Source organism: Erinaceus europaeus, chromosome 13, assembly GCF_950295315.1.
Source record: "Erinaceus europaeus chromosome 13, mEriEur2.1, whole genome shotgun sequence".
In the NCBI taxonomy this organism is placed as follows: domain Eukaryota; kingdom Metazoa; phylum Chordata; class Mammalia; order Eulipotyphla; family Erinaceidae; genus Erinaceus; species Erinaceus europaeus.
The window spans coordinates 38472320-38496680 of NC_080174.1; the positions used below are offsets into that span (position 1 = coordinate 38472320).

A 24361-nucleotide genomic window follows, 5' to 3' on the forward strand; every position below is an offset into this window, starting at 1 on the left:
AAAAACATTTTTGGCTGAGAGATCGCTCACCTACTAGTGAATATTTACTATGGAGAGAGAGACAGAGAGAGACAGAGACAGAGAGGCACCATAGCACTGTTCCACCACTTGTAAAGCTACTATGCTGCAAGTGCTCAGCCCTTGTCCTGGCCAGGATGTTTGAACCTAGGTCCTGGAGCATGGTAAAGTGTGCTTTCTACCAGGTGAGGTATCCTCTGGCCCCCAGCTATTGAATTCTTACCATGTGTTAGTCATTGTGCTCAATTATATATCTTTTTGTTTGCTTTTCCCCCAGAACTCTGGTTTATGGTGGTGCTGGGGATTGAACCTGGGACTTTGGAGCCTCAGGCATGAGAGTCTCTGTATAACCATTGTGCTGTCTCTCTGGCTTTTGTACTCAGTTTTTGAAGCACATTATTTCCTGTAATACTCACTGTGATCCTACAAAGCAATTATTATTTATTTTTTAAAATTATCTTTATATACTGGATAGAGAAAGCCAGAAATCGAGAGAGAAGGGAGTGACAGGGAGAGAGATAGTGATACCTAACAGCCCTGCTTCACCACTCTCAAAGCTTTCCCCCTACAGGTGGGGACCGGGAGCTTGAACCTGGGTCGCTACGCACTGTAACAAGTGCGCTCAACTAGGTGTGCCACCACCCGGCCCCCATGTATTCTTTCTTTCTTTCTTTCTTTCTTTCTTTCTTTCTTTCTTTCTTTCTTTCTCTCTCTTTTAAAGAGATTTTTTTTTTTTTTTAAGATTTTATTTATGAGAAAGACAGGAGGAGAAAGAACTAGACATCACTCTGGCACATGTGCTGCCGGGGATCAAACTCAGAACCTCATGCCTGAGAGTCCAAAGCTTTATCACTGCGCCACCTCCCGGACCACCCATTTATTATTTCTTTACAGTCGAGAAATGAAGTCTAAAGATTGGGACAGTGACTTATGAACTGTCTCCCACTGTGAGTCCTCAGAAGCGGCCGTGCTCTCTCCAGGTTCAGAGCCCGGTGAAGGCAGCCGGTGTGATCGAGGGCTTGGGAGCCCAGAGGCGCTGCCGACGGCGCGCTTCCCGCTCCTGAGGGGTTTGTCTTGCCCAGCTCTGCCATTAACTTTGAACAGCAAGTTAATCTCTCCGCGCGCCTCCTGCAGTCAGGAGCAAGCCGCCTTCGAAGCCTGGCTCTCTCGGCCTCCCGGGTCGGCCTTCTGATTGCCCTGCATCCGCAAGCACACGTCAAAGCGTCCGTCTTTGCCAGCCCCGCCCCTTTCCCAGGCGCATGCGCTGTCCCGGGGCGCCTTTTACGACGCGACGGTGGCCGCAGCGCAGCGCTTGGCGGCCGGAGCGGAGTGGGCGCTTGTGGTGGCGGCGGCGGCAGCGGCAGCGGCGGCGGGGCAGGGGGCTCGCGCGGGCGACAGCGTCGCCATGTCGCACGGCCACAGCCACGGCGGGGGTGGCTGTCGCTGCGCTGCGGAGCGTGAGGAGCCGCCGGAGCAGCGCGGCCTGGCCTACGGTCTGTACCTGCGCATCGACCTGGAGCGGCTGCAGTGCCTCAACGAGAGCCGCGAGGGCAGCGGCCGCGGCGTCTTCAAGCCGTGGGAGGAGCGCACCGACCGCTCCAAGGTGGGCTGCCGCGGGCCTGCGGCGGGCTTACGGGACCCGCGCGCGGCCTCGGGCTGCCGGTCGCTCTGTCAGCCCCGATCCTGACGTGACGAACGACCAGCAGACCGCGGGGCGCCACGCGGCCAGATGTGCCTGCTCCCTGGGGCCGCGCAGGGCTGCGTGCGTGCACTTGGCGGACACAGCGGCCGAGACCTGGGTGGAGGCGCTTGGGCTGTCGCGCCGGCTCTGCGCTGAGCTGCTCGGGAGGGCGTCTCCCTGGCATTTTGGCTGCTGGACCCCCTGGCCAGCTTATCGTGTCAGGGCAGAGGCCATCCCAGAGCGTCTGTCATGTGGGGCCACAGCGCCCTTCGGTGGACGCCAGGCACGAGTCTTGGCACCTCCGGGAGACTAGTGACCCCGAGAAGTTCATTCATGGGGCCCCGCCAGGGCCCCTGTGATAGGGTGATCGAACTGCGGGCATGAATTTGTTAGTTAGAGGAAACTGAAGCTCAGTGAGTGCTGGAAATCCCGAGGGAGGTGGACAGTTAGTTTATTTGCATTCTACCGTGGTTGTAGGCTGGGTGGAAGATGTCTGAGGTTGGAGACACTCAGCAAATGTTTGTTGTTTTCTCACCCCTCCCTACCTCCTCCAGTTTGTTGAAAGTGATGCTGATGAAGAACTTCTGTTTAATATCCCGTAAGTAGCTCCTTGGTCCTTGCTTCAGGTAAACAGGCTGTACCTAGGTTCTTGATCAGGATTTATTCATTTTTTGAGTCAAGTGCACACATCTGTTTCTAGAAATGGGTTAAATTATGGTTCTCGATTGGAGTAAGAAAGCACCTTGGTTTTCTTGGTGCACAATGACAAAAAGATGTATTTGTGGAAAAGTAACTACAAAGTCACAGTAAATTTGTTAGAGCTGTCGAATTCCAGAGGTCCGACGAAATCTTAGAAATTATCTAGTTTCTGTCCAGGGTGATGCACCTCGATGAATGCACGTGTTACAGTGGTGTTACAATGCACAAAAGGACAAGGGTTCAAGACCCCAGTTCCCACCTGTGGGGGTGGGGGAGACTTCCCAAGTGGTGAAGCAATGCTATAGGTGTCTCTTTTTCTCTCCCTATACCCCTTCCCTCTCAATTTTTCTCTGTTTCTATCCACTAAAAAACAAAGAAAAAGCTGAAATTGTAGTCTGTATCCAATAAAAATAAATGACATTAAGTTAACAAAAAAAAACCCAAACCTGGGAGTTGGGTGGTAGCGCAGCTGGTTAAGCGCACGTGGTTTGAAGCGCAAGGACCAGCATAAGGATCCGGGTTTGAGCCCTGGCTCCCCACCTGCAGGGGAGTCGCTTCACAGGCAGTGAAGCAGGTCTGCAGGTGTCTTTCTCTCCCCCTCTGTCTTCCCCTCCTCTCTCCATTTCTCTCTGTCCTTTCCAACAATGACGACATCATCAACAACAATAAAACAATAAGGGCAACAAAAGGGAAAATAAAAATTAAAAAACCCTGAAATTATCTAGTTCAAGTCTTGAAAGATGAGTAAACTGAAGTCCAGAAAGGAGAAGGGTCTTGTTTAGTTGTCACACAGCTAAGCAGACATTCAAACCCACATTGACAACCTTCTTTCTTGCTTTCTGGCAGATTTACAGGCAATGTCAAGCTCAAAGGCATCATTATAATGGGAGAGGATGATGACTCACACCCTTCGGAAATGAGACTGTAAGTGTTAAGGGCTTAGGCCCTCAAAAAGATCCTAGTTCTTTTTCTGTGATAGTACTTTATTCTAGAAAATATTTAATTCTTTTTTTAATTTTTTTTTTTATTTAAGAAAGGATAAATTAACAAATCCATAGGGTAGGAGGGGTACAACTCCACACAATTCCCACCACCCAATCTCCACATCCCCCCCCTCTCCCCTGATAGCTTTCCCATTCTCTATCCCTCTGGGAGCATGGACCCAGGGTCATTGAGGGTTGCAGAAGATGGAAGGTCTGGCTTCTGTAATTGCTTCCCCGCTGAACATGGACGTTGACTGGTCGGTCCATACTCCCAGTCTGCCTCTCTCTTTCCCTCCTAGTAGGGTGGGTCTCTGGGGAAGCGGAGCTCCAGGACATATTGGTGGGGTCTTCAGTCCAGGGAAGCCTAGCCGGCATCCTGATGGCATCTAGAACCTGGTTACTGAAAAGAGAGTTAACATACAAAGCCAAACAAATTGTTGAGCAATCATGGACCCAAAGCTTGGTATAGTGGAGGGGAAGTGTTCGGGGGTACTCACTGCAAACTCTAGTGTACTTCTGCTTTCAGGTATATATTTTGCAGTAGTTTATGGATACGTGTGAACATAAGCTCTCTCTCACAGAAACTGGTGTATATCTAGGTTTTGGGACTTTGTTAGAAAGTGAACCACCTGGGATGGAATTAGAGAATACTATGAAAGGAAAGGTCTCACCCGAGTAATGAAGCTGAAGGGTTATCATTCCGCACATGAAGTCTCTAGACACAGTCTGAGCTGAAGCATGTTGAGGTGGCAATCGTTGTGTTGATTAGGTTGTGATTTATTCTTTTTTTTAAATCTTATTTCCTCCTGCATCGGATGCTTTAAAAATAATTTTTTTTTTAAAGATTTTTATTTATTTATGAGAAAGGAGGAGAAAGAACCAGACACCACTCTGGCACATGTGCTGCCGGGGATCGAACTCAGGACCTCATGCTTGAGAGTCCAAAGCTTTATCACTGTACCACCTCCCGGACCACAACTTTAAAAATTTTTAAAAATTATCTTTATTTATTAGATAGACACAGTCAGAAATCAAGAGGGTGGGGGGAGATAGATACTTGCATCACTGCTTCACCACTTGCAAAGCTTCCCCCTGCTTTTGGGGGGCTGGGGGCTCAAACCTGGGTCCTTGTGCATTGTAACATGTGCACTCCACCAAGTGTAGCACCATCTAGCCTTGCAAAATTTTCTTACTCTTATTTTACACTGCACATACATATTCCCCTCCCCCCTTTTTCTCTTTCTCTCTTGAGAGAAGACAGAAAAATCTAGAGGGAGAGGGGGAGAGAGGAGGACACCTGCAGCACTGCTTCATAGTTGTGAAGCTTTACCCCTGCAGGAGGGGACCAGGGGCTTGAGCATGGGTCCTTGAGCATGGTAAGGTGTGTGTTCAACTGGGTACACCACCACCTGGCCCCTTGATTTTTTTAAAAATTTATTTATTGCACTGCACACATCTCTTTCTGAATTTTTAGGTGTAATGTCTCTAATGCCAATAGTTTATCTCTCTTTATTAAAGGTTTGTTTATTAATGAGGTGTTGAGGAGAGAGAACCAGAGCAACACCGACACATTATGCCAGGGATTGAAATTAGGACCTCATGCTTGATAGTACAACTCATAAGCTGAAGTTGTTCTTTTTAAAGTGGTATTGAAGCCCAGGGTCTCAGGTGTGTGCTTTACTGCTGTGCCACCTTCCTGCCCCAGTTTCTCCTTTGCATTTTTAGGAAGAGAAGCAAGAGGGGGAAGAGAGAGAGAAAGAGAAACCAGATCACCATTATTCTGGTATATGTGACACCAGGAATTGTTAATTACTACAGTCAATCTACTGTTAACCAGAGCTAGTATTCCCTTTCTGAAAAGTTGAGTGCTAAAGAAAAAAAAAGTGGTTTGGGTGGTGGCACGGTGATAAGGCTTTGGACTGTAAAGCATGAGGTCCTGAGTTCGATCCCCGGCAGCACATGTGCCAGAGTGATGCCTGGTTCTTTCTATCTCCTATCTTTCTCACAAATAAATAAAATCTGGGAGTCAGGTGGTAGCGCAGCAGGTTAAGCGCATGTGGTGCAAAGTGGAAGGACCGGTGGAAAAATCCTGGTTCGAGCCCCCCGGCTCCCCACCTGCAGGGAGTTCCTTCACAAGTGATAAAGCATTTATGCAGGTGTCTTTCTCTCCCCCTCTCTGTCTTCCCCCTCTCTCCATTTCTCTCTGTCCTAACAGCGACTACATCAATAACAACAACAATAACTACAACAATAAAACAAGGGCAACAAAAGGGAATAAATAAATAAACATTTAAAAATAAATAAAATCTTTAAAGAAAAAAATAATTAGAAGAACTTTATGGGGGAGTCTGGTGGTAGCAGTGGGTTAAGTGCACGTGGCACAAAGCACAAGGACCAGCGTAAGGATCCTGGTTTGAGCCCCTGGCTCCCCACTTGCAGGGGAATTGCTTCACAGGCGGTGAAGCAGGTCTGTGGATGTTTGATCTTTCTCCCTCTCTGTCTTTCCCATCTCTCTCCATTTCTCTCTGTCCTATTCAACAATGACAACAACAAGAATAACTATAACAGTAAAAACAAGGGCAACAAAAGGGAATAAATTAATAAATATTTTTTAAAAGGCTTAAGGCTACAAAGTCCCAGGCTCAATCTCCCATACTACCATAAACCAGAGCTGCTCTGGTAAAAAAAGAGAGAGAGAAGGAGAGAGACACCTGTGGACTTGCTTCACTACTCATGAAGCTTTCCCCCTGCAGGTGAGGACCAGGGCTTGAATTGAGGTCCTTGACCTTGAGTGCTTAACCAGGTGCGCCACTGACTGGTCCCTCTCTGAGCCACTATCTATATTTTAGTTTCTGATATGTAAAATGGAAACAGCAGTGATTGTGTACAGACCACCTAAGATAGTGAAGAAAATGAAATGATATATAATATGTGCAAGTCTGGGAGTCGGGCGGTAGCACAGTGGGTTAAGCTCACATAGCACCAAGTGCAAAGACCTGCATAAGGATCCCAGTTCAAGCCCCCGCTCCCCACCTTCAGGGGAGTCGCTTCACAGGCGGTGAAGCAGGTCTGCAGGTGTCTGTCTTTCCCTCCCCCTCTCTGTCTTCCCCTCCTCTCTCCATTTCCCTCCTGTCCAACAATGACGACATCAACAACAACAATAACTACAACAACAAAACAACAAGGGCAACAAAAGGGAAACTTAATAATATGTGCAAGTCTTACAACAAGTATGAATGTTGTAACTACCATCTTTGGAGAGGACAATGCAGATATATAGCCTCTAGTTTTAAGTACTTTATATAGAAGGCTCTTAAATAACATTTCATTCATCATTTTAAAGCTTGTGTATTTATTTATCATAGAAACAAATTCAAAAGGAAGGGGGAGGTGGGGGTGGAGAGAGAGAGAGAGAGACAGAGACACTCGCGGCAATGTTTCACAACTTGTAAAACTTACTCTTGCAGGTTGGGACCCGAGGCTTGAGCCCGGGTCCTTGAGCATGGTAACATGAACTCAACCAGGTGCACCACCGCCCAATCCCCCATTCACTGTTTCTTTCTTTCTCCCTCTCTCTCTCTTTATTATTGGATACAGACAGAGAGAAATTGAAAGGGGAGGGAGCGATAGAGAGGGAAAAAGAGAGACACCTGCAGCCCTATTTGACACTCATCAAACTAACTTTCCCCCTGTAGGTAGGGACCAGGGCTGTGAACTTGGGTCCTTGTGCACTGTAATGTATGTGCTTAACTAGGTGCACCACTGCCTGGCCTCCCATTTGTCATTTTCTTTCTTTCTTCCTCTCTTTTATATATAGTTTATTAGTGAGAAATACTTCCACTATAATAGTTATAATAGTTCCATTACTATTGGAACTATTCAGCTCGTCAACGTATATAAGCCTCCCAGTGCCTCATGGGATAATGAGGTCCTGCCTAGCCCGAATCACCCAGCCATTTACGTTGGAGACTTTAATAGTCATCACCAAGACTGGGGATATTCCTCCACTCGTGCTGACGGCTCTATCTTAGCCGACTGGGCTTCAGCAAATGACCTCTCCCTATTATACGATCCCAAACAGCCAGGCTCTTTTCACAGTGCTAGATGGAATAAAGACTCGTCACCCGACCTGTGCTGGATTAGCACAGTCAACGGCCAAGCCTTTCCCGCTACGAGACAAGTTCTCAAGGACTTCCCGCACAGTCATCACCGCCCAGCTATCATCCACATTGGTCTCCAGCTCCCACTGATTCTGTGCTCGGAGAAACTAAGATGGAACTTTCGGAAAGCAAACTGGCATCTGTTCAGTGATCTTACCAACAAATCTATTCCTGCAATTCCAATTAACTCTATCCCCTCTGAAGATTCCTACAGGCGCTTCCGCCAAGCCATCTTCAAAGCAGCTTCCCAAGCTATTCCTCGTGGGAGACGTGCTAACTATACACCTTGTCTTGATGCTGAATGCGAGCAACTACTAAAGCAGTATGATGAGTCAGGCGACCCAGATGTGGCCGACCATCTCATTGCCTCCCTGGATGCAGCACACCAAGCCCGCTGGCAACAACTCATGGAAAGTCTGAACTTCACCCACTCAAGTAGGAAGGCCTGGAAGCTTCTTCATAGTCTGGGTGCTGGTAGCCAACCCTCTCCCATCTCCCATCCTCCCGTATCTCCAAACTCAGTGGCCAGTCACCTAACTCAAGTTGGACGTGCTACTACTACTACTACTAGCGTTTGCCCTTCTTCCGTAGCCAGTCAACAGCGTCAGGTTGAGCTGATGTAAAGTTTCAAGACCTCCTTTGAATCTGGAGAGGTGGCAGTCGTTGACTATGTGGGTCATACATAGTCTGTCTGTAGCCGCAGGGGCAGTTCGGGTCGTCTCTGGCTCCCCAAGCGATGGAACATAGCCGTGCACCGGCCATGGCCTGTTCGATAGCGATTGAGGAGGGCCCAATCATAACGTGCTAGGTCAAAGCTGGGTTGACGCTTGTAGGGGTCTGTGATGAGGTGTTTGTTCTTTACCTCAGCTGACTGCCAACTCTGTTTCCAAGAGTCTGGAACAGAGAAGTTCAGTGTAGGCGTAGGGGACCAGATTGGATGACGAGACGTCAAGTGTTGGACAGGCTGGGTGAAGATATCCGCGTATATTGGCAGGTCTGGTCGAGCGTAGACGTGGGAAATGAACTTAGATGATGCCACATCCCGACGAATATCTGGCGGGGCGATGTTGCTAAGAACTGGCAGCCATGGAACTGGGGTGGAATGGATGGTTCCAGAAATTATCCTCATGGAGGAATATAATTTGGAATCGACCAAGTGGACATGGGGGCTACGGAACTATACTGGGGCACAGTATTCTGCAGTGGAATAGCATAATGCCAGAGAGGATGATCGTAGTGTGGAAGTACTCGTGCCCCATGAGGAGCTGGCCAGTCTTGCAATGATGTTATTCCTCGCGCCCACCTTTGCTGCAGTTTTTATGAGATGTTCGTGAAATGACAGGGTGCAATCGAGAGTAACGCCAAGATAGACTGGCTGGGCTTCATGCCGGATTCTCGTATCGTCAAGCTGCACATTAAGCTCATGCGAGGCTGAGGCATGGTGTAGATGGAAAACAGATGATACCGTTTTTGTAGTGCTAGGGATTAGTCGCCATTTTTTACAGTAATCAGATATCAGAGACATGTCTTTCGTGAGTGTTTCCTCGAGGATGTCAAACTTGGATGCATTGGATCGACCTTCTCGTGGTGCATCCCGTGAGTACCCATTCATTGGGGAAACTGACGATCCTTCCTAGCCGACTGAATCCACATGGATCCCAGTCACTTTCAAAGCCAGCAGCAAGCAGCTCCTGATAGCTTTCAAGCTGTTGGTCCTGCTCTTCAAGTCCTCCAACTTAATGTTGAGGGGCTGTCCTTTGCCAAACGCGTTGGACGTGCTAAGATCGACCCAGTCTGGAAAAGAGAAATTTCCCATGAGTGGTCATCCCACTTCCGTTTATCTTGTCCATCTCCAAAACTCTCTCCCTTTACACTGTCTGAACTGGAAGACGCTTTGAAGAGGGTTAAACCGGGAACGGCTGCTGGCTATGATAACATCACCCCAGAACTCATTCTTAACTTGGGCCCCGCGGCAAAGAAGTGGCTCACTATATTCCTGTCCCACATCTTGGAATCTGAATCTATGCCCAAAATTTGGCGTCGTGCGAAGATAATAGCAGTTTTGAAACCAAAGAAAGAACCAACACTGGCCGCCAGCTATAGACCAATTTCTCTCCTCTCCGTGTGTTACAAACTCCTTGAGAGGCTGCTTCTGTCATGAATTTCTCCTCCTACAGAGAAATTCCTATCACCCGCCCAAGCTGGTTTCCGCCCAGGAAGATCTACCTGCGAACAAGTCCTGGCCCTCTCAACTTACATTGAAAATGGATTCCAGAAGAATTTAAAGACGGGTGCTGTCTTTGTTGATCTCACAGCAGCCTATGACACGGTCTGGCATCGTGGTCTCCTAGTCAAGATCTCAAGATGCCTGCCTCCATGGGTGGCCAGCACTATATCGTTTCTTCTCCAAAACAGAAGATTCTGGGTGCATCTGGGTGATAAGTCTAGCAGATGGAGACTTGTCTCAAGTGGCCTCCCCCAGGGCTCTGTTCTGGCTCCTACGCTATTTAATATTTACATCAATGACCTCCCAGAAACTTCTTCAAGGAAGTTCATCTACACCGATGACATCTGCTGTGCAACTCAGGCATCCAAGTTCGACATCCTTGAGGAAACACTCACGAAAGACATGTCTCTGATATCTGATTACTGTAAAAAATGGCGACTAATCCCTGGCACTGCAAAAACGGTATCATCTGTTTTCCATCTACACCATGCCTCAGCCTCGCATGAGCTTAATGTGCAGCTTGACGATACGAGAATCCGGCATGAAGCCCAGCCAGTCTATCTTGGCGTTACTCTCGATTGCACCCTGTCATTTCACGAACATCTCATAAAAACTGCAGCAAAGGTGGGCGCGAGGAATAACATCATTGCAAGACTGGCCAGCTCCTCATGGGGCGCGAGCGCTTCCACACTATGATCATCCTCTCTGGCATTATGCTATTCCACTGCAGAACACTGTGCCCCAGTATGGTTCCATAGCCCCATGTCCACTTGGTCGATTCCAAATTATATTCCTCCATGAGGATAATTTCTGGAACCATCCATTCCACCCCGGTTCCATGGCTGCCAGTTCTTAGCAACATCGCCCCGCCAGATATTCGTCGGGATGTGGCATCATCTAAGTTCATTTCCCACGTCTATGCTCGACCGGACCTGCCAATATACACGGATATCTTCGCCCAGCCTGTCCAACACTTGACGTCTCGTCATCCAATCTGGTCCCCTACGCCTACACTGAACTTCTCTGTTCCAGACTCTTGGAAACAGAGTTGGCAGTCAGCTGAGGTAAAGAACAAACACCTCATCACAGACCCCTACAAGCGTCAACCCAGCTTTGACCTAGCATGTTATGATTGGGCCCTCCTCAATCGCTATCGAACAGGCCATGGCCGGTGCGCGGCTATGTTCCATCGCTGGGGAGCCAGAGACGACCCGAACTGCCCCTGCGGCTACAGACAGACTATGTATGACCCACATAGTCAACGACTGCCACCTCTCCAGATTCAAAGGAGGTCTTGAAACTTTACATCAGTCTCAACCTGACACAGTTGACTGGCTATGGAAGAAGGGCAAATGCTAGAAGAAGAAGAAGTGAGAAATATAGGAGGAGAGAAAGAACCAGACATCATTCTGGTATATGTGCCGCCAGGGATCAAACTCAAGACCTCATGCTTGAGAGTTCAATACTTTATCCACTGTGCCACCTCCTGAACCACCATCATTTTCTTTTGATGTTTCCTTATTACATTGGTGAGAGAAAAAAAGGAAAGTAGGGATAGATAACATAATGGTTATGCAAAGAGACTCTCATGCCTGAGGCTCTGGTGGATCAGTGATTAGTGCTCTCTCTGGTGGAGGAAAATAAAAGGAAAAGAGACACCCCATTGATGTTGAACAAAATGGGTTATTGGGTGAACTAGTTTTGTTAAATGTCTAGAATCAGTTTTATGCAGCTCAAGAAGTGAAATAGTGGATAAAGTGTTGAACTCTGAAGCATCGAGTTCTGAGCTTGATCCCCAGCATCTCATAGTGAAACTCTAGCTCTCTCTTTTTATTTTAGTATATTTCATTTACTTTATTTTAATGAGAGAGATACAGAGAGAAAGATCAGGACTGCTCAGTTGTGACTTATGGTAGTGCTGAAGATTGAGCCTGGGACCTCAGAGCTTTAGGCATGAAAGTCTTTTGCATAACCATTAAACCGTCTCCCCAACCCTCTCTTATTGATAAATAATTCTTAAAAAAAAAAAATTTCCTGTGACAGGAAAGGTATCTCAGTGGTAGAGCACAGGACATGCATTGTTGAAGTCCTGAAATCGCATCCTGGTACCACATATGCTGGAGTGATACTCTTCTTCTTCTCTTTCTTTCTCTCACCTGTTAAAGTCAGTTTCCAAGAATCTAGCAGAGATGTTAGTTGAGGACTTACTGTGTTTATTAAGTCTGAGATGTCATTGAATGTGGAATGCACCATTATTTATATACCACTAATAAAGAAATAGTGTATACTGGGGGGTCAGGCGGTAGTGCAGCGGGTTAAACACACGTGACGCAAAGCGCAAGGAACAGTGTAAGGATCCTGGTTTGAACCCCTGGCTCCCCACCTGCAGGGGAGTCACTTCATAGGCCGTGAAGCAGGTCTGCAGGTGTCTTTCTCTCCCTCTTTGTCTTCCCTTCCTCTTTCCATTTCTCTGTCCTACCCAACAACGAACGGCATCAACAACAACAGTAATAACCACAACAAGGCTACAACAACAAGGGCAACAAAAGGGGGAAAAATGGCCTCCAGGAGCAGTGGGTTCATGGTGCAGGCACTGAGCCCCAGCAATAACCCTGGAGGCAGAAAAAAAAAGTGTATACTGAATTATGAAATGCTATTGGCATATTAGAACAGTTAACTTGAGACTTTAACCGGGGAAATTGAACACAGACTAGATGTCAGATATTAATGAATTACTGTACATTTTAATAAGATAATATGTCTTTTTTCTTTTTTATTTATTCCTTTTTGTTGCCCTTGTTTTTTTTTTATTGTTGTAGTTATTATTGTTATTGATGTTATTTTTGGATAGGACAGAGAGAAATGGAGAGAAGAGGGGAAGACAGAGTGGGGAAGAGAAAGATAGACACCTGCAGATCTGCTTCACCGCTTGTGAAGGGATTCCCCTGCAGGTGGGGAGCCGGGGCCTCAAACCGGGATCCTTTGCTGGACCTTGTGCTTTGCACCACCTGTACTTAATCCACTGCGCTACTGCCTGACTCCCTGTAGGTCTTTTTTCTAACCTTTTGGAGATGAAGTATTTATAAATGGAATGTGAAATGCTGTGTTTGAGAGTTGGGCAGTAACATGCCTGGAGAGCACACCCATTACCACAAGAGAGGGTCATGGCTTAGGCCCCTAGTCCCTACTTGTGGGTGAGGGAGTGGAATTTCATGATTGGTAGAATACTGTATGTCTCTCTCTTCCCACATCTCTTCCCTCCTCTCTCCTGTCTCTCTGTGAAGGAAAAAAAAAGGGCCACCAGAAGTGTGGAGTGGGGTTATCATGCAGGCACCAAGTCCCACTGATAATGCTGATGACAAAAAAAGAAAAAAAAAGAGGAAGGAAGGAAGAATAGGGGTTTGGTTTGAAAAAATTAACCACGTGTGGGCCAGGTGGTGGTGCACCTGGTTGAGTGCATGTTACAAAGCGCAAGGATGTGGATTTGAGCCCCTGGTCCATACCTGCAGGAAGAAAACTTTACAAATGGTGAGGCAGTGCTGCAGGTGTCTCTGTTTCTTTCCCTCTCTACCTCCCCATACCATCTCAGTTCTGGCTGTCTCTATCAAATAAAGATAATTAAAAAAAATTTTTTTAAAAAAGACTTTTTTATTTAAAAAAATATAGATCAACCACACTATAGCCCAGGAAGTCTCAGTGGCCATAGCTATGGGCTTAACAAGCATTTGGTCTTAAGTTCCATCTCCAGCATCATATGTGCCACAGTGATGTTCTAGTTTATGTTCTTGATCCCTCATATGCTTGCGTATACTCTCTCTCTCAGTGTTGATTGTTGAAACTGTAAGATAAGTATAAGTTATTTTCTCTGTTTGTATGTATTTGAAGCTTTTTACTCTGTGTGTGTGTGTTTGTTTTGGTAGAGAAGAGAAGGGAGAGAAAGAGAGGGAGGCAGATACCATATCAACAAAATTTCCTTCATTGTGTGGGGGACAGCCTCTAACCTGGGCTGCACATATGGCAAAGCAGTACACTGTCCAGGTGAGCTGTTTTGCCAGCCCTCCATAGTAAGTGTTTAATGTACTTAATCTAGAACCAATTGTTTTTATTTATATATTTTAAAATTTTATTTATTATTAGATAGAGACAGAGAAATTGAGAGGGAAGGGGGAGGTAGAGAGGGAGAGAGACAGACACCTGCAGCCCTGTTTCACCACTTGTGAAGCTTTTCCCCTGCAGGTGGGGAACCAAGGGCTTGAACCTGGGTCCTTGTGCATTGTGATGTGAGCACTTAACCAGGTGTGCCACCGCCTGGCCCCCTATTTATTTATTTTTACCAGAGCACTGCTGCACGGCTCTGGTTTATGGTGGTGTCTGGGGATTGAACCTGGCACCTCAGAACCTCAGGCATGGAAGTTTTTGGCATAACCATTATACTGTCTCCCCAACCCTAGAACTGATTAAATCTGTACATCAACTATATGTGATTTGTATTTTCACTGTCTGTTTTGTTTTTTTTTTGTCTTCAGAGTTATTGCTGGGACCTGGTGCCTGCACTATAGATCCACTGTTCCTGGAGGCCATTTTTCCCATTTTGTTGCCCTTGTTGTCATTATTATTATTGTTGTTGTCATTGCTGCTGCTGTTGTTGGATAGGACAGAGAGAAATCAAGAGAGAAGGGGAGACAGAGAGGGAGATAGAAAGATAGACACCAGCAGACCTGCTTCACCACCTGTGAAGTGACCCGCCTACAGGTGGGGAGCTGGGGGCTTGAACCGGGATCCTTATGCCGGTCCTTGTGCTTTGCACCATGTGTGCTTAACCTGCTGCAATACCGTCCAACCCCTCACTTCCCATGTTTTATCCATGAGGAAACAGAAATGTTAAATCACTTGTCCAAGTACACAGCTGGTGAATGTCAGGCTTTGAGCCTATGAAGTCTGGCTCCAGAGAGATACTGCTTTTAACTAAAGTGCTACTCTCTGCTCATAATGCCACTCATAAATGTTCACAGCTATTCTTCTGTGCATCATTCTTAGAGATACTTTGAAGCAAATATTTGCCTTCTTAAATTACATACACTTTGCTACATCTATTTGCTAGACCTCTCTTGTGTGGGTGTATTAATGAAACACTACTGTAGGGCTAGGTAGACAGCATAATGGTTATGCTAAAAGGCTTTCTTAACATTTTTTTATCTTTATTTATTTATTGAATAGACATAGCCAGAAATCCAGAGGGAAGGTGGTGATAGAAAAGGAGAGAGAGGGAGCCAGGCAGTGGCGCAGCAGGTTAAGTGCACATGGTCCAAAGCTCAAGGACTGGCATGAGGATCCCAGTTCGAGCCCCCGGCTCCCCACCTGCAGGGGAGTCACTTCACAGGTGGTAAAGCAGGTCTGCAGGTGTCTATCTTTCTCTCCCCCCTCTGACTTCCCCTCCTCTCTCCATTTCTCTCTGTCCTATCCAACAACAACATCAATAACAACAGCAATAATAACTACAACAATAAAACAAGGGCAACAAAGGGAATAAATAAATAAATAAATATTTAAAGAGAAAGAAAGAAAAGGAGAGAGGGGAGCCGGGCAGTAGTGCAGTGGGTTAAGCGCACATGGCACGAAGCGCAAGGACTGGCGTAAGGTCCAGGTTCAAGTCCTGGACTCCCCACCTGCGGGGAGTCGCTTCACAAGCAGTGAAGCAGGTCTGCAGGTGTCTATCTTTCTGTCCCCTCTCTGTCTTCCCCTCCTCTTTCAATTTCTCTCTGTCCTATCCAACAAGTTATAACAACAACAAGGGCAAAAACAACAACAGGGAAAAGTGGCCTCCAGGAGCAGTGGATTTATAGTGCAGGCACAAAGCCCCAGCGATGACCCTGGAGGCAAAATAAATAAATATTTTATTTATTTATTTTTTATAAATAAATATTTTAAAAAACCCTTTATCTTTAAAAATGAGGGAGAGAGGGGGCTGGGTGGTAGCACACCGGGTTAAGCTCACATGGCGCAAAGCACAAGGACCTGCCACACAAGGATCCTGGTTTGAGCTTGTGGCTCCCCACCTGCAGAGGGGTTGCTTCACAAGCAGTGAAGCAGGTCTGCAGGTGTCTATCTTTCTCTCCCCCCTCTGCCTTCCCCATCCTCTCTTTACTTCTCTCTGTCCTATCCAACAATGACAGCAATAACAATAACAGCAACAACAATAACAACAAAATGGAAAAAATGGCTGCCAGGAGCAGTGGATTTGTAGTGCAGGCACCGAACCCCAGCAATAACTCTGAAGGCAAAAAAAAAAAAAAGAGGGAGACAGACAAGACACCTGCAGCCCTGCTTCACCACTGTGAAGCTTCCCCCCTGCTGGTGGAGACCAGGGGCTTGAACCTGGGTCCATGACCATTGTAACATGTGCACTCAGCCAGGTGCACCACCACCTGGCCCTGCTAAAAGGCTTTCATGTCTGACTCGAGTTCCCAGTTTCAGTCCCCAGCACCACTATAAGCCAGAGCTTTATAGTGCTTTGGTGGCATGTCCTACCTACCTACCTACCTACCTGTCTATATCTCTATCTACCCACCTATTGTTTAATCTATCTCTTATTAGAATAAAAAATTAAGAAACAAAAGTACCTCACTGTATTGAGTGGGTGGAAGATGTATATGGCTCAGTCCTTTAGAATTTGTGAGTTACAGAGGATCAGCTTTAGGTATTTCTTAAATTTATTTTTCTTTACTAGCAGTTTTATTGACTCTAAAACCTGTTATGAATTTGCAAACATCACTCTGTCACATGAAGTGCCAGAATCATACTTGAAACTGTATGCCTGAGAGTCTAACGCTTTATCCACTTAACTCTTCCCAGGCTGCTTGCTGGTGTGTGTGTGTTGCCAGAGTACTGCTCAGTTGTGGTTTATTATAGTGGTGGGGATTGTACTTGGGCCCTTTGGTGCCCCAGGCATGAAGGTCTCTGCATAGTCATTACACTATCTTCCCCAGCCTTCTTTTTTGTTGTGTGTGAGTAAAAGAGACCACACCAATAAAGCTTCTTTCAGTGCAGTGGGTGCTGGACTTGAACCTGGCAATGTAGCACTTTTCCCCATGCACAAACTATTATTTTTGGTCATTGCTGGTATTTTACCCCTCTAGGTTTTCTCCCTCCTCAGAGACAAAGAAAGGCGGGGTTGGGGGTGGGTGGGTAGAGACCTCAGCATCAAAGGTTCCTCCAAATCCATGGGAGCTGGTCTTGAACCTTGATCACGCAGATGTCAGAGCACCACACTTACCAAGTGAGTTTATGCTGAGTAAGCAGTTTTGCTGAACTTCCCCAGCTTAGTCTGAATGTGCTGAGTTGCTTTTCTTCCTTCCCCCATCTGTCTACTGCATGTAGCTTGAGTCCTTTCTTCATGTGCTGCTTGTCATGTGAGCTTAATTAGCTACTTAAAGATTTGGTTAAAGATAATATGTATAAATGCCTGCAGAATGCCATTTCTAAAATGTGATCTCATTTTGATAGAACTGAAGGCAGCTGAGTCTGTAGGAAGTTTTGAAAAAAACTGAAAAAATATGTTAATGTATTTTTCTTTGCTTTCTCAGGTACAAGAACATTCCACAGATGTCCTTTGATGATACAGACAGGGAACCAGATCAGACATTTAGTCTGAATCGGGATCTCACAGGAGAATTAGAATATGCTACAAAGTAAGCTGTGGGCTTCCACTCTGTCTTCTTTTGAAGAATAGCAGTTACAATAAACATATATGCATGTAATAGCATTTTTCAGACTTGCGATTTATTTTTGGCCTGTCTCCTATTCAGTTAGCATCAGAAACAAGTTGAAACAGTGGGAGGAAGCTTGATTCTTGGCTTGGTCAATTTTTGGCAGAGATTCATTGTAAGCCAATAATTGGTTAACTTGTAAGCATTTGACAGATATGAATTAAGTAGTAGAGTTATCTTAGGAAACAGGTTTTCAGAATTCTTTGCATTGTGAGTTCACATTAGGCCAATTTACACATGACCACTTTCTGTCTTAACTAGTTTTCTGTTGTTCCTAAGCATGAGGTCAATACTCACCTTGCTCTAAAACACAGCATTTATCATTGCTACTTCATGAGGGCAGAAACAGCATTGATTCATTTCTGTGTCACTACTGGGTATAATCTGTCAGGTGTTCTTAATGTACATGGAGTTAATTGTCCAAAGAATGAGACATAGGAACTCAAGAATGTTCTTTGACATTTCCCTGGGTTTTTTCTGCTAGAGCTGGAACTGTTTTGACAGGGTAGTGAGATACTTGTTGAATTCTAACATGTCTTCTCTTCCTACTCCTGTTATCCTCTAGAATCTCTCGTTTTTCAAATGTTTATCATCTCTCAATTCATATTTCAAAGAACTTCGGAGCAGATACTACAAAGGTTTTCTATATTGGCCTGAGAGGAGAGTGGACTGAGGTAAGATGGAATTGGAAACATTATGGCTCTTCTCATATGTGAGTATGTATCTTCAAAGTGGTTCTGGGAGCTTAATTATAGGAGTGAGAACACATGAGGTGCTGGTTGTTCTTGGTCTGCTTATACTTTTTCTGGGTTTCATCATTGTAAATTGTCTCGTTTGACAGGATAGAAATATTTTATAAGGGAGTTGAAGTAATATAATAAACAAGATATACATGGTGCTTCCATTATAAGGGGATACATTTTCTTTTTTTCTTTTTTTTTTTTTTTAAGATTTTATTTATTCCTGAGAAATGATAGAAGAGAGAGAAAGAACCAGACATCACTCTGGTACATGTGCTGCCAGGGATTGAACTCAGGACCTCATGCTTGAGAGTCCAAAACCTTATCCACTAAGGGTATATATTTTCTAAGTAATGGGGTGAATCATTGATAGTTATCTTTGCAGGGCCCTCAGGATAAAAGAAAGGAGAAGGGAGGTGGTGGTAGCACAGCGGGTTAAGCGCACGTGTGCAAAGTGCAATGACCAGCGTAAGGATCCTGGTTCAAGCCCCCGGCTTCCCACTTGCAGGGTAGTCACTTCACAGGCGGTGAAGCAGGTCTGCAGGTGTCTGTCTTTCTTTACCTCTCTCTGTCTTCCCCATCTCTCTCCATTTCTCTCTGTCCTATCTAATGATGACGACATCAACAACAATAATAACTACAACAACAATAAAAAATAATAAGAGCAACAAAAGGGAAAATAAAAATAAATAATTTTTTTAAAGGAAAGAGAAGAAAACGGGAAATAGCATAATGGCTATGTAAAAAAAAAAAACTTTCATGTCTGAGTCTCCAAGGTCCTTGGTTCTATACCCAATAGCACCATCAGCCAGAGCAGTGCTGTAGTTAAAAAAAGGGGGGGGGGGTCATGTGGGGGTGGTGGTGGTGAAATAGCTCACTTGGATAGAGTACTGCTTACTGCTTTGCCATGTGTGAGACCCAGGTTTGAATCCAGTCCCCACTGCTTTGAAGGAAGTTTCAGTGCTGTGGTCTGTTTTTTCTTACCTCTATCTATCTATCTATCTATCTAAAAGAAGAAAGGGGGATATTAGATGATGGCTTTTAGAAATAAATCTGCATGTTAATTGTCTTAATGTGTATGGTCTGGGGAATAGCCAGCTGACCCAGCCTTTCAAATTTTCTTGCAGCTTCGCCGGCATGAAGTGACCATCTGCAATTATGAAGCATCAGCTAACCCAGCAGACCACAAGGTCCATCAGGTTACCCCTCAGACTCACTTCATTTCCTAAGGGAGGGCCAAGGCTCCCACAGAGGAGCTGTGTGGATGAAGACATGACAACCTGTTGGGAAGGATAAGGAATGTGGCTGCAGAGAGAGTTGGCTGCTACAGTCTCTGCCAAGTTTTGTCTTTGGGGCTTCCTGCAGAAACCTGGCTTATAGAAGAGTCCACACCACCAAGGGAGGGTTGTGTGGGTGTGAAAGGACAATCATGGCTCTCTGGGGCACTACAAAAATTGGGTCTTGAGCTGGTCGACATCTGAAAGTCATGGATAATGTCTGTCTTTCCAGTTGGTGTGGCCATGGTATCCCAAGTATTTTGTTGCTTTGTGGCAGGATTTTTATGTGACTTTTTTTTTTCTTAATGGAAATTATTCCTGGGCTGCAGTAAACGTCTCTGAAGCCTAAGCATTGTGTTAGTATTAGCCGCCAGGAGGGCCTCCAGCTAGAAGTGCTTGTCCATGCTTGCTCCTCCCTGTCATCATTCAGCATTCTTGTCAAGTTGCCCAGCTTGGAGTTAGCTTTCACATACAAGAGTCCTGTGATTATTGTTCAAGAGCAGGAATCTTCTGACAGTGCTTAGTAGCTTGGGGAAAAAATGTCTTTTTCCCCCCTACTGCCTCGGTAAGCAGTATAGAATGGGAATCATCTCTGTATTTGTGGGTACTCTTGTCATGCTAAGATTGACATTTAGGTAAGATTCCCTTGGGATATTCCTGTTTATTAGCTTATAACTTAGTGTTGTAAACTCAGTGCCAGAATTTGGAGATCTTAGTTCTTCTGTTCAAGGCTTTTTATTCACTGTGACTAATAAGCTTAATAAATCCTTGCCAGACTTAAAGTTTGCATATTCTTTTCAGTTTGGAAGTACTGATGAAACTTGCTATACTAAAAAAATGTGTGGCACTTTGAAAGTTTTCATAGTTTGGGATTAAATCAGTTTCCCCAGAAACAGTTACATTTAATTTTATATGGTAAACTGGAAACACTCCTTTGTCCTCTACATTAAGAAGATCTATTTGTTTATTTTTAAATATTTACTTAATTATAACGCCAGAGCATCTGGCACATGCCATCCCTGGGATCTAACTTATGAGCAGTGCTTGAGTTCGCTGCTTTATGCACTGAGCTACCTGGGCTGTGATTTATTTATCTTTTTTTAAAAATTATTTATTTATTCCCTTTTGTTTCCTTTGTTTTATTGTTATTATTTTTGTTGTTATTGATGTTGTTGGACAGGAAAGAGAGAAATGGAGAGAGGAGGGGAAGACAGAGAGGGAAAGAGAAAGACACCTTCATACCTGCTTCACCGCCTGTGAAGCGGCTCCCCTGCAGGTGGGGAGCTGGGGGCTTGAACTGGGATCCTTACGCCAGTCCTTGTGCTTTGCACCACCTGCGCTTAACCTGTGCGCTACCACCCGACTGCCAATTTATCTTTTTAATATTTCTTTATATGAGAGAAAGAAGGAACACCACCACTCTGGCATAGGTGACGCCAGAAATTGAACTTGAGACCTCATGCTCACAAGTCTATTACTCTATTTGCTGTGACACCTCCTGGACCACTACTCTCCACATTTTAAGAGGAAAGTGAAGAAAAACAAATACCAAAAAAAAAAAAAAAAAAACCAACCTGTATTCCAGGCTGGGTAGATTACTCAGTATTAGAGAATAAGATTTATATGCCTGGAGCTGGGGAGACAGCATAATGGTTATACAAGACTTTTATGCCTGAGGCACTGAGGTCCCAGGTTCAATCCCCAACATCACCATAAGTCAGAGCAGAGCAGTGCTCTGGTCTTCCACTGTGTCTTTCTGTATTTCTCTCATTAAAATAAAATATAAAAATAATGAAATATTAAACAAAAAAACAAAGTTCCTTATTTTAAAAAAAAAAAGTTTTCGGTTTTGGGAGCCAGGTGGTGGTGCAGCGGGTTAAGTGCACATGGTGGAAGTGCATGGATCATCTTCAGGATCCAGGTTCGAGTCCCAGACTCCCCACCTGCAGGGAGTTCCCGTCACAGGCAAAGCAGGTCTACAGGTGTCTATCTTTCTCTCCCCCCCTCTGTCTTCCCCTCCTCTCTCCATTTCTCTCTCTCCTATGCAACAATGACAGCAATAATAACAAAGGTAATAAACAACAAGGGCAACAAAAAGGGAAAAAAAATTAAATAAATTTTTTTTTTAAGTTTTCAGTTCCCCACCTGCAGAGGAGTCGATTCACAAGCGATGAAGCAGGTCTGCAAGTGTCTGTCTTTCTCTTCCCCCCTCTGTCTTCCCCTCCTCTCTCCATTTCTCTCTGTCCTATCCAACAACGATGACATCAATCACAACTACAACAATAAAACAAGGGCAACAAAAGGGAATAAATATTAAGAAAAAACAAGGGCAACAAAAGGGAAAAAATTTAAAAAGAGAAATATGTCTGAAGCCGTATACATACACACACACACACACACACACACATATATATGGAGAATGTATTCTGAATCTCATCAGAAAAACAAATGAGGGTGAACAAACTGAATAGCAGATGTGGTCTGAAGGTAGACCCAAGTCTGGACTTAAAAGTTTGAAAGTCAGAGGAAAAAACTGCAAACCCGTACAGCAATTGGAGAGAATTTAAATTTCCAAAAAGGGATTTAGGGACATGGGAGGAAGTACTATGAGTAGGGCAATGAACTTGGAAGCATGGCATCCTGAGTTTGATCCCTGGCACCTTATGTTCTGGTTCTTTCTATCTTGTGTTAATAAAGAAAGTCTTGGGAGTCAGGCAGTAGCACAGTGGGTGCAAAGCACAAGGACCTGCGTAAGGATCCCAGTTCGAAGCCCCAGCTCCCCATCTGCAGGGGAGTTGCTTCACAAGTGGTGAAGCAGGTCTGCAGGTGTCTTTCTCTTCCTGTCTTCCCCTCCTCTCTCCATTTCTGTCTGTCCTATCCAACATTGACATCAATAATAATAGTAACAATAAAACAAGGGCAACAAAAAGGGAATAAATCTTTTTAAAAAATAAAATCTTAAAAAGATTTAGTGCTCATTATTCTTTCCCTTGCAGGAAAATAGGAATCGTTGATAATGGAACTTAATGTCAAATCTAATCCTTTTTGGCCTCACTAATGCAAAAGCACACATAGTGGCCCAGGAGGTGGTGCAATGAATAAAGTGTTAGTGAGATTCTGAGTTGGATCCCTGGCATCACTTGTGCCAGAGTGATACCTTGATTCTATTATCTCTCGCAGAAATGAATCTTTTAAAAAAGTCCACACATGGGAGACTCGGGCGGTAGCACAGTGGGTTAAGCACAGGTGGCACAAAGTGCAAGGACCTGCAAAAAAAATCCAGGTTCCAACCCCCAGGCTCCCCACCTACAGGGGAGTTGCTTCACAGGTGGTGAAGCAGGTCTGCAGGTTTCTATCTTTCTCTCCCCTTCTCTGTCTTCCCCTCCTCTCTCCATTTCTCTCTGTCCTATCCAACAATGATGACAACAATAAAACAACCAGGGCAAGAAAAGGGAATAAGTTTTTTTTTTTTTTTTTAAAAAAAGTGTATACATTGTATTATCTTCACTTTCCAAGATTTTTTTCAAGAAGGGTCCTGAGAAGGAAGGGCAGCCTTTCAGTGACAGGGTAATTAGAAGATTTTTTTTTATTTAAAGAATTTATTTATTCATGAGAAAGATAGGAGGAGAGAAAGAACCAGCCATCACTCTGTTACATGTGCTGCTAGGAATCGAACCCAGGACCTCATTCATGCTTGAGCGTCTAGTGCCTTAGCTACTGCGCCACCTACTGGAAGCATGAAGATGTTTCTTCTGTAGCTGTGTTCTCAGAACTCTGGACGGTGCAGAGGGTGCATTTCTGGTTCCTTCTGAGAAGTTAATCCTCTCCAGAGACTTCTTTTGAGGAATTGGCTCACACTGTTGTTAGGAAGATATGCCTGCTGATTCAGCCTGTTTCATCAAAACCTTGTTAAGTCTCGTTTTTTTTGTTGTTGTCACTTGGGTTTCACTGTTCCAAGCTACCTTTTTCAAACAGAAGGAAAGATAACACCTCCACTGTGGTGGGGGAGGGGCTCAAGCTTTGGGTTGCACATGACAAAACAGACACACTACATGGGAGCTATCTTGCTGAGCCTGCAAACACATTTTTCAAAAGCTTTTATGAACAAAGGACATTGATTCTGTTGTACGTAGCTGACCAATTCCAAGAAATTAATTTATACCAACTTAATGAAGCCCATATCCTTTGTATATTGACACACACTGATGGCACACTACTTGAAACCTCTTTTACACCAATTGGAACACATACTAATGCTCCACTTGGTATGGTATATGTTTTAATTTGGAGTATTGTGGGTTGAAATAAATCTTACAGCAAACTACCTTTTAATTCCACAAATTAACATATTAGTTACAGGTAGCCCTTGTGACTGGGCCTCTGGGACAGTTTGTTTTAAAGATTATCAGAGGGCTGGTGAGATAGCATAATGGTTCTGAAAAATGACTCATGCCTGAGGCTCTCAGGTTCAATCCCTAGCACTGCCACATGCCAAAGCTGAGCATGGCTCTGGTCTTTCTGTGTATCTCATTAAAGTCAATAAAATATTTTAAAGTAAAAGGAATGTTTAAAAAATATTAATAGAAAATAAGAGCATCATTCTGGCATATATAATGCCAGGGACTGAACTCAGGACCTCGTGCATTTTAAGTCCAACCCTAGCCACTGTATCACGGCCCAAGCTGCTGGACCTCTGGATTTGAAGCTTTGTTCTGAAGAACTTGCTTAAAGTGCATAATGCTTCAGCACAATGGATGGTAATTGAAAGTGTAGGAGGAATTGTTCTTCTGTAAACTTTCCCAGGAGGCAT

General features: G+C 44.8%; 1 protein-coding gene across 1 annotated transcript; it reads left to right on the forward strand.

The window, feature by feature from the left end:
- The first annotated feature begins 1289 nt into the window (after positions 1 to 1289).
- On the forward strand, positions 1290 to 20333 carry PITHD1 (PITH domain containing 1). The gene is made up of 6 exons (XM_007522601.3): positions 1290 to 1621; positions 2254 to 2297; positions 3245 to 3322; positions 17352 to 17456; positions 18100 to 18208; positions 19402 to 20333. The coding sequence occupies exons 1-6, from the start codon at positions 1424 to 1426 to the stop codon at positions 19501 to 19503; spliced, it is 636 nt and encodes a 211-aa protein (XP_007522663.1). The 5' UTR covers positions 1290 to 1423; the 3' UTR covers positions 19504 to 20333.
- Positions 20334 to 24361: the final 4028 nt, after the last annotated feature.

Bases quoted from the DNA above. Each gene is read 5' to 3' on its own strand.
- PITHD1 (XM_007522601.3), top strand. From the start codon at position 1,424: ATGTCGCACGGCCACAGCCACGGCGGGGGTGGCTGTCGCTGCGCTGCG. The intron at 1,622-2,253 runs GTGGGCTGCCGC...TACCTCCTCCAG, and splicing joins AGCGCACCGACCGCTCCAAG to TTTGTTGAAAGTGATGCTGA. The intron at 18,209-19,401 runs GTAAGATGGAAT...ATTTTCTTGCAG, and splicing joins TGAGAGGAGAGTGGACTGAG to CTTCGCCGGCATGAAGTGAC.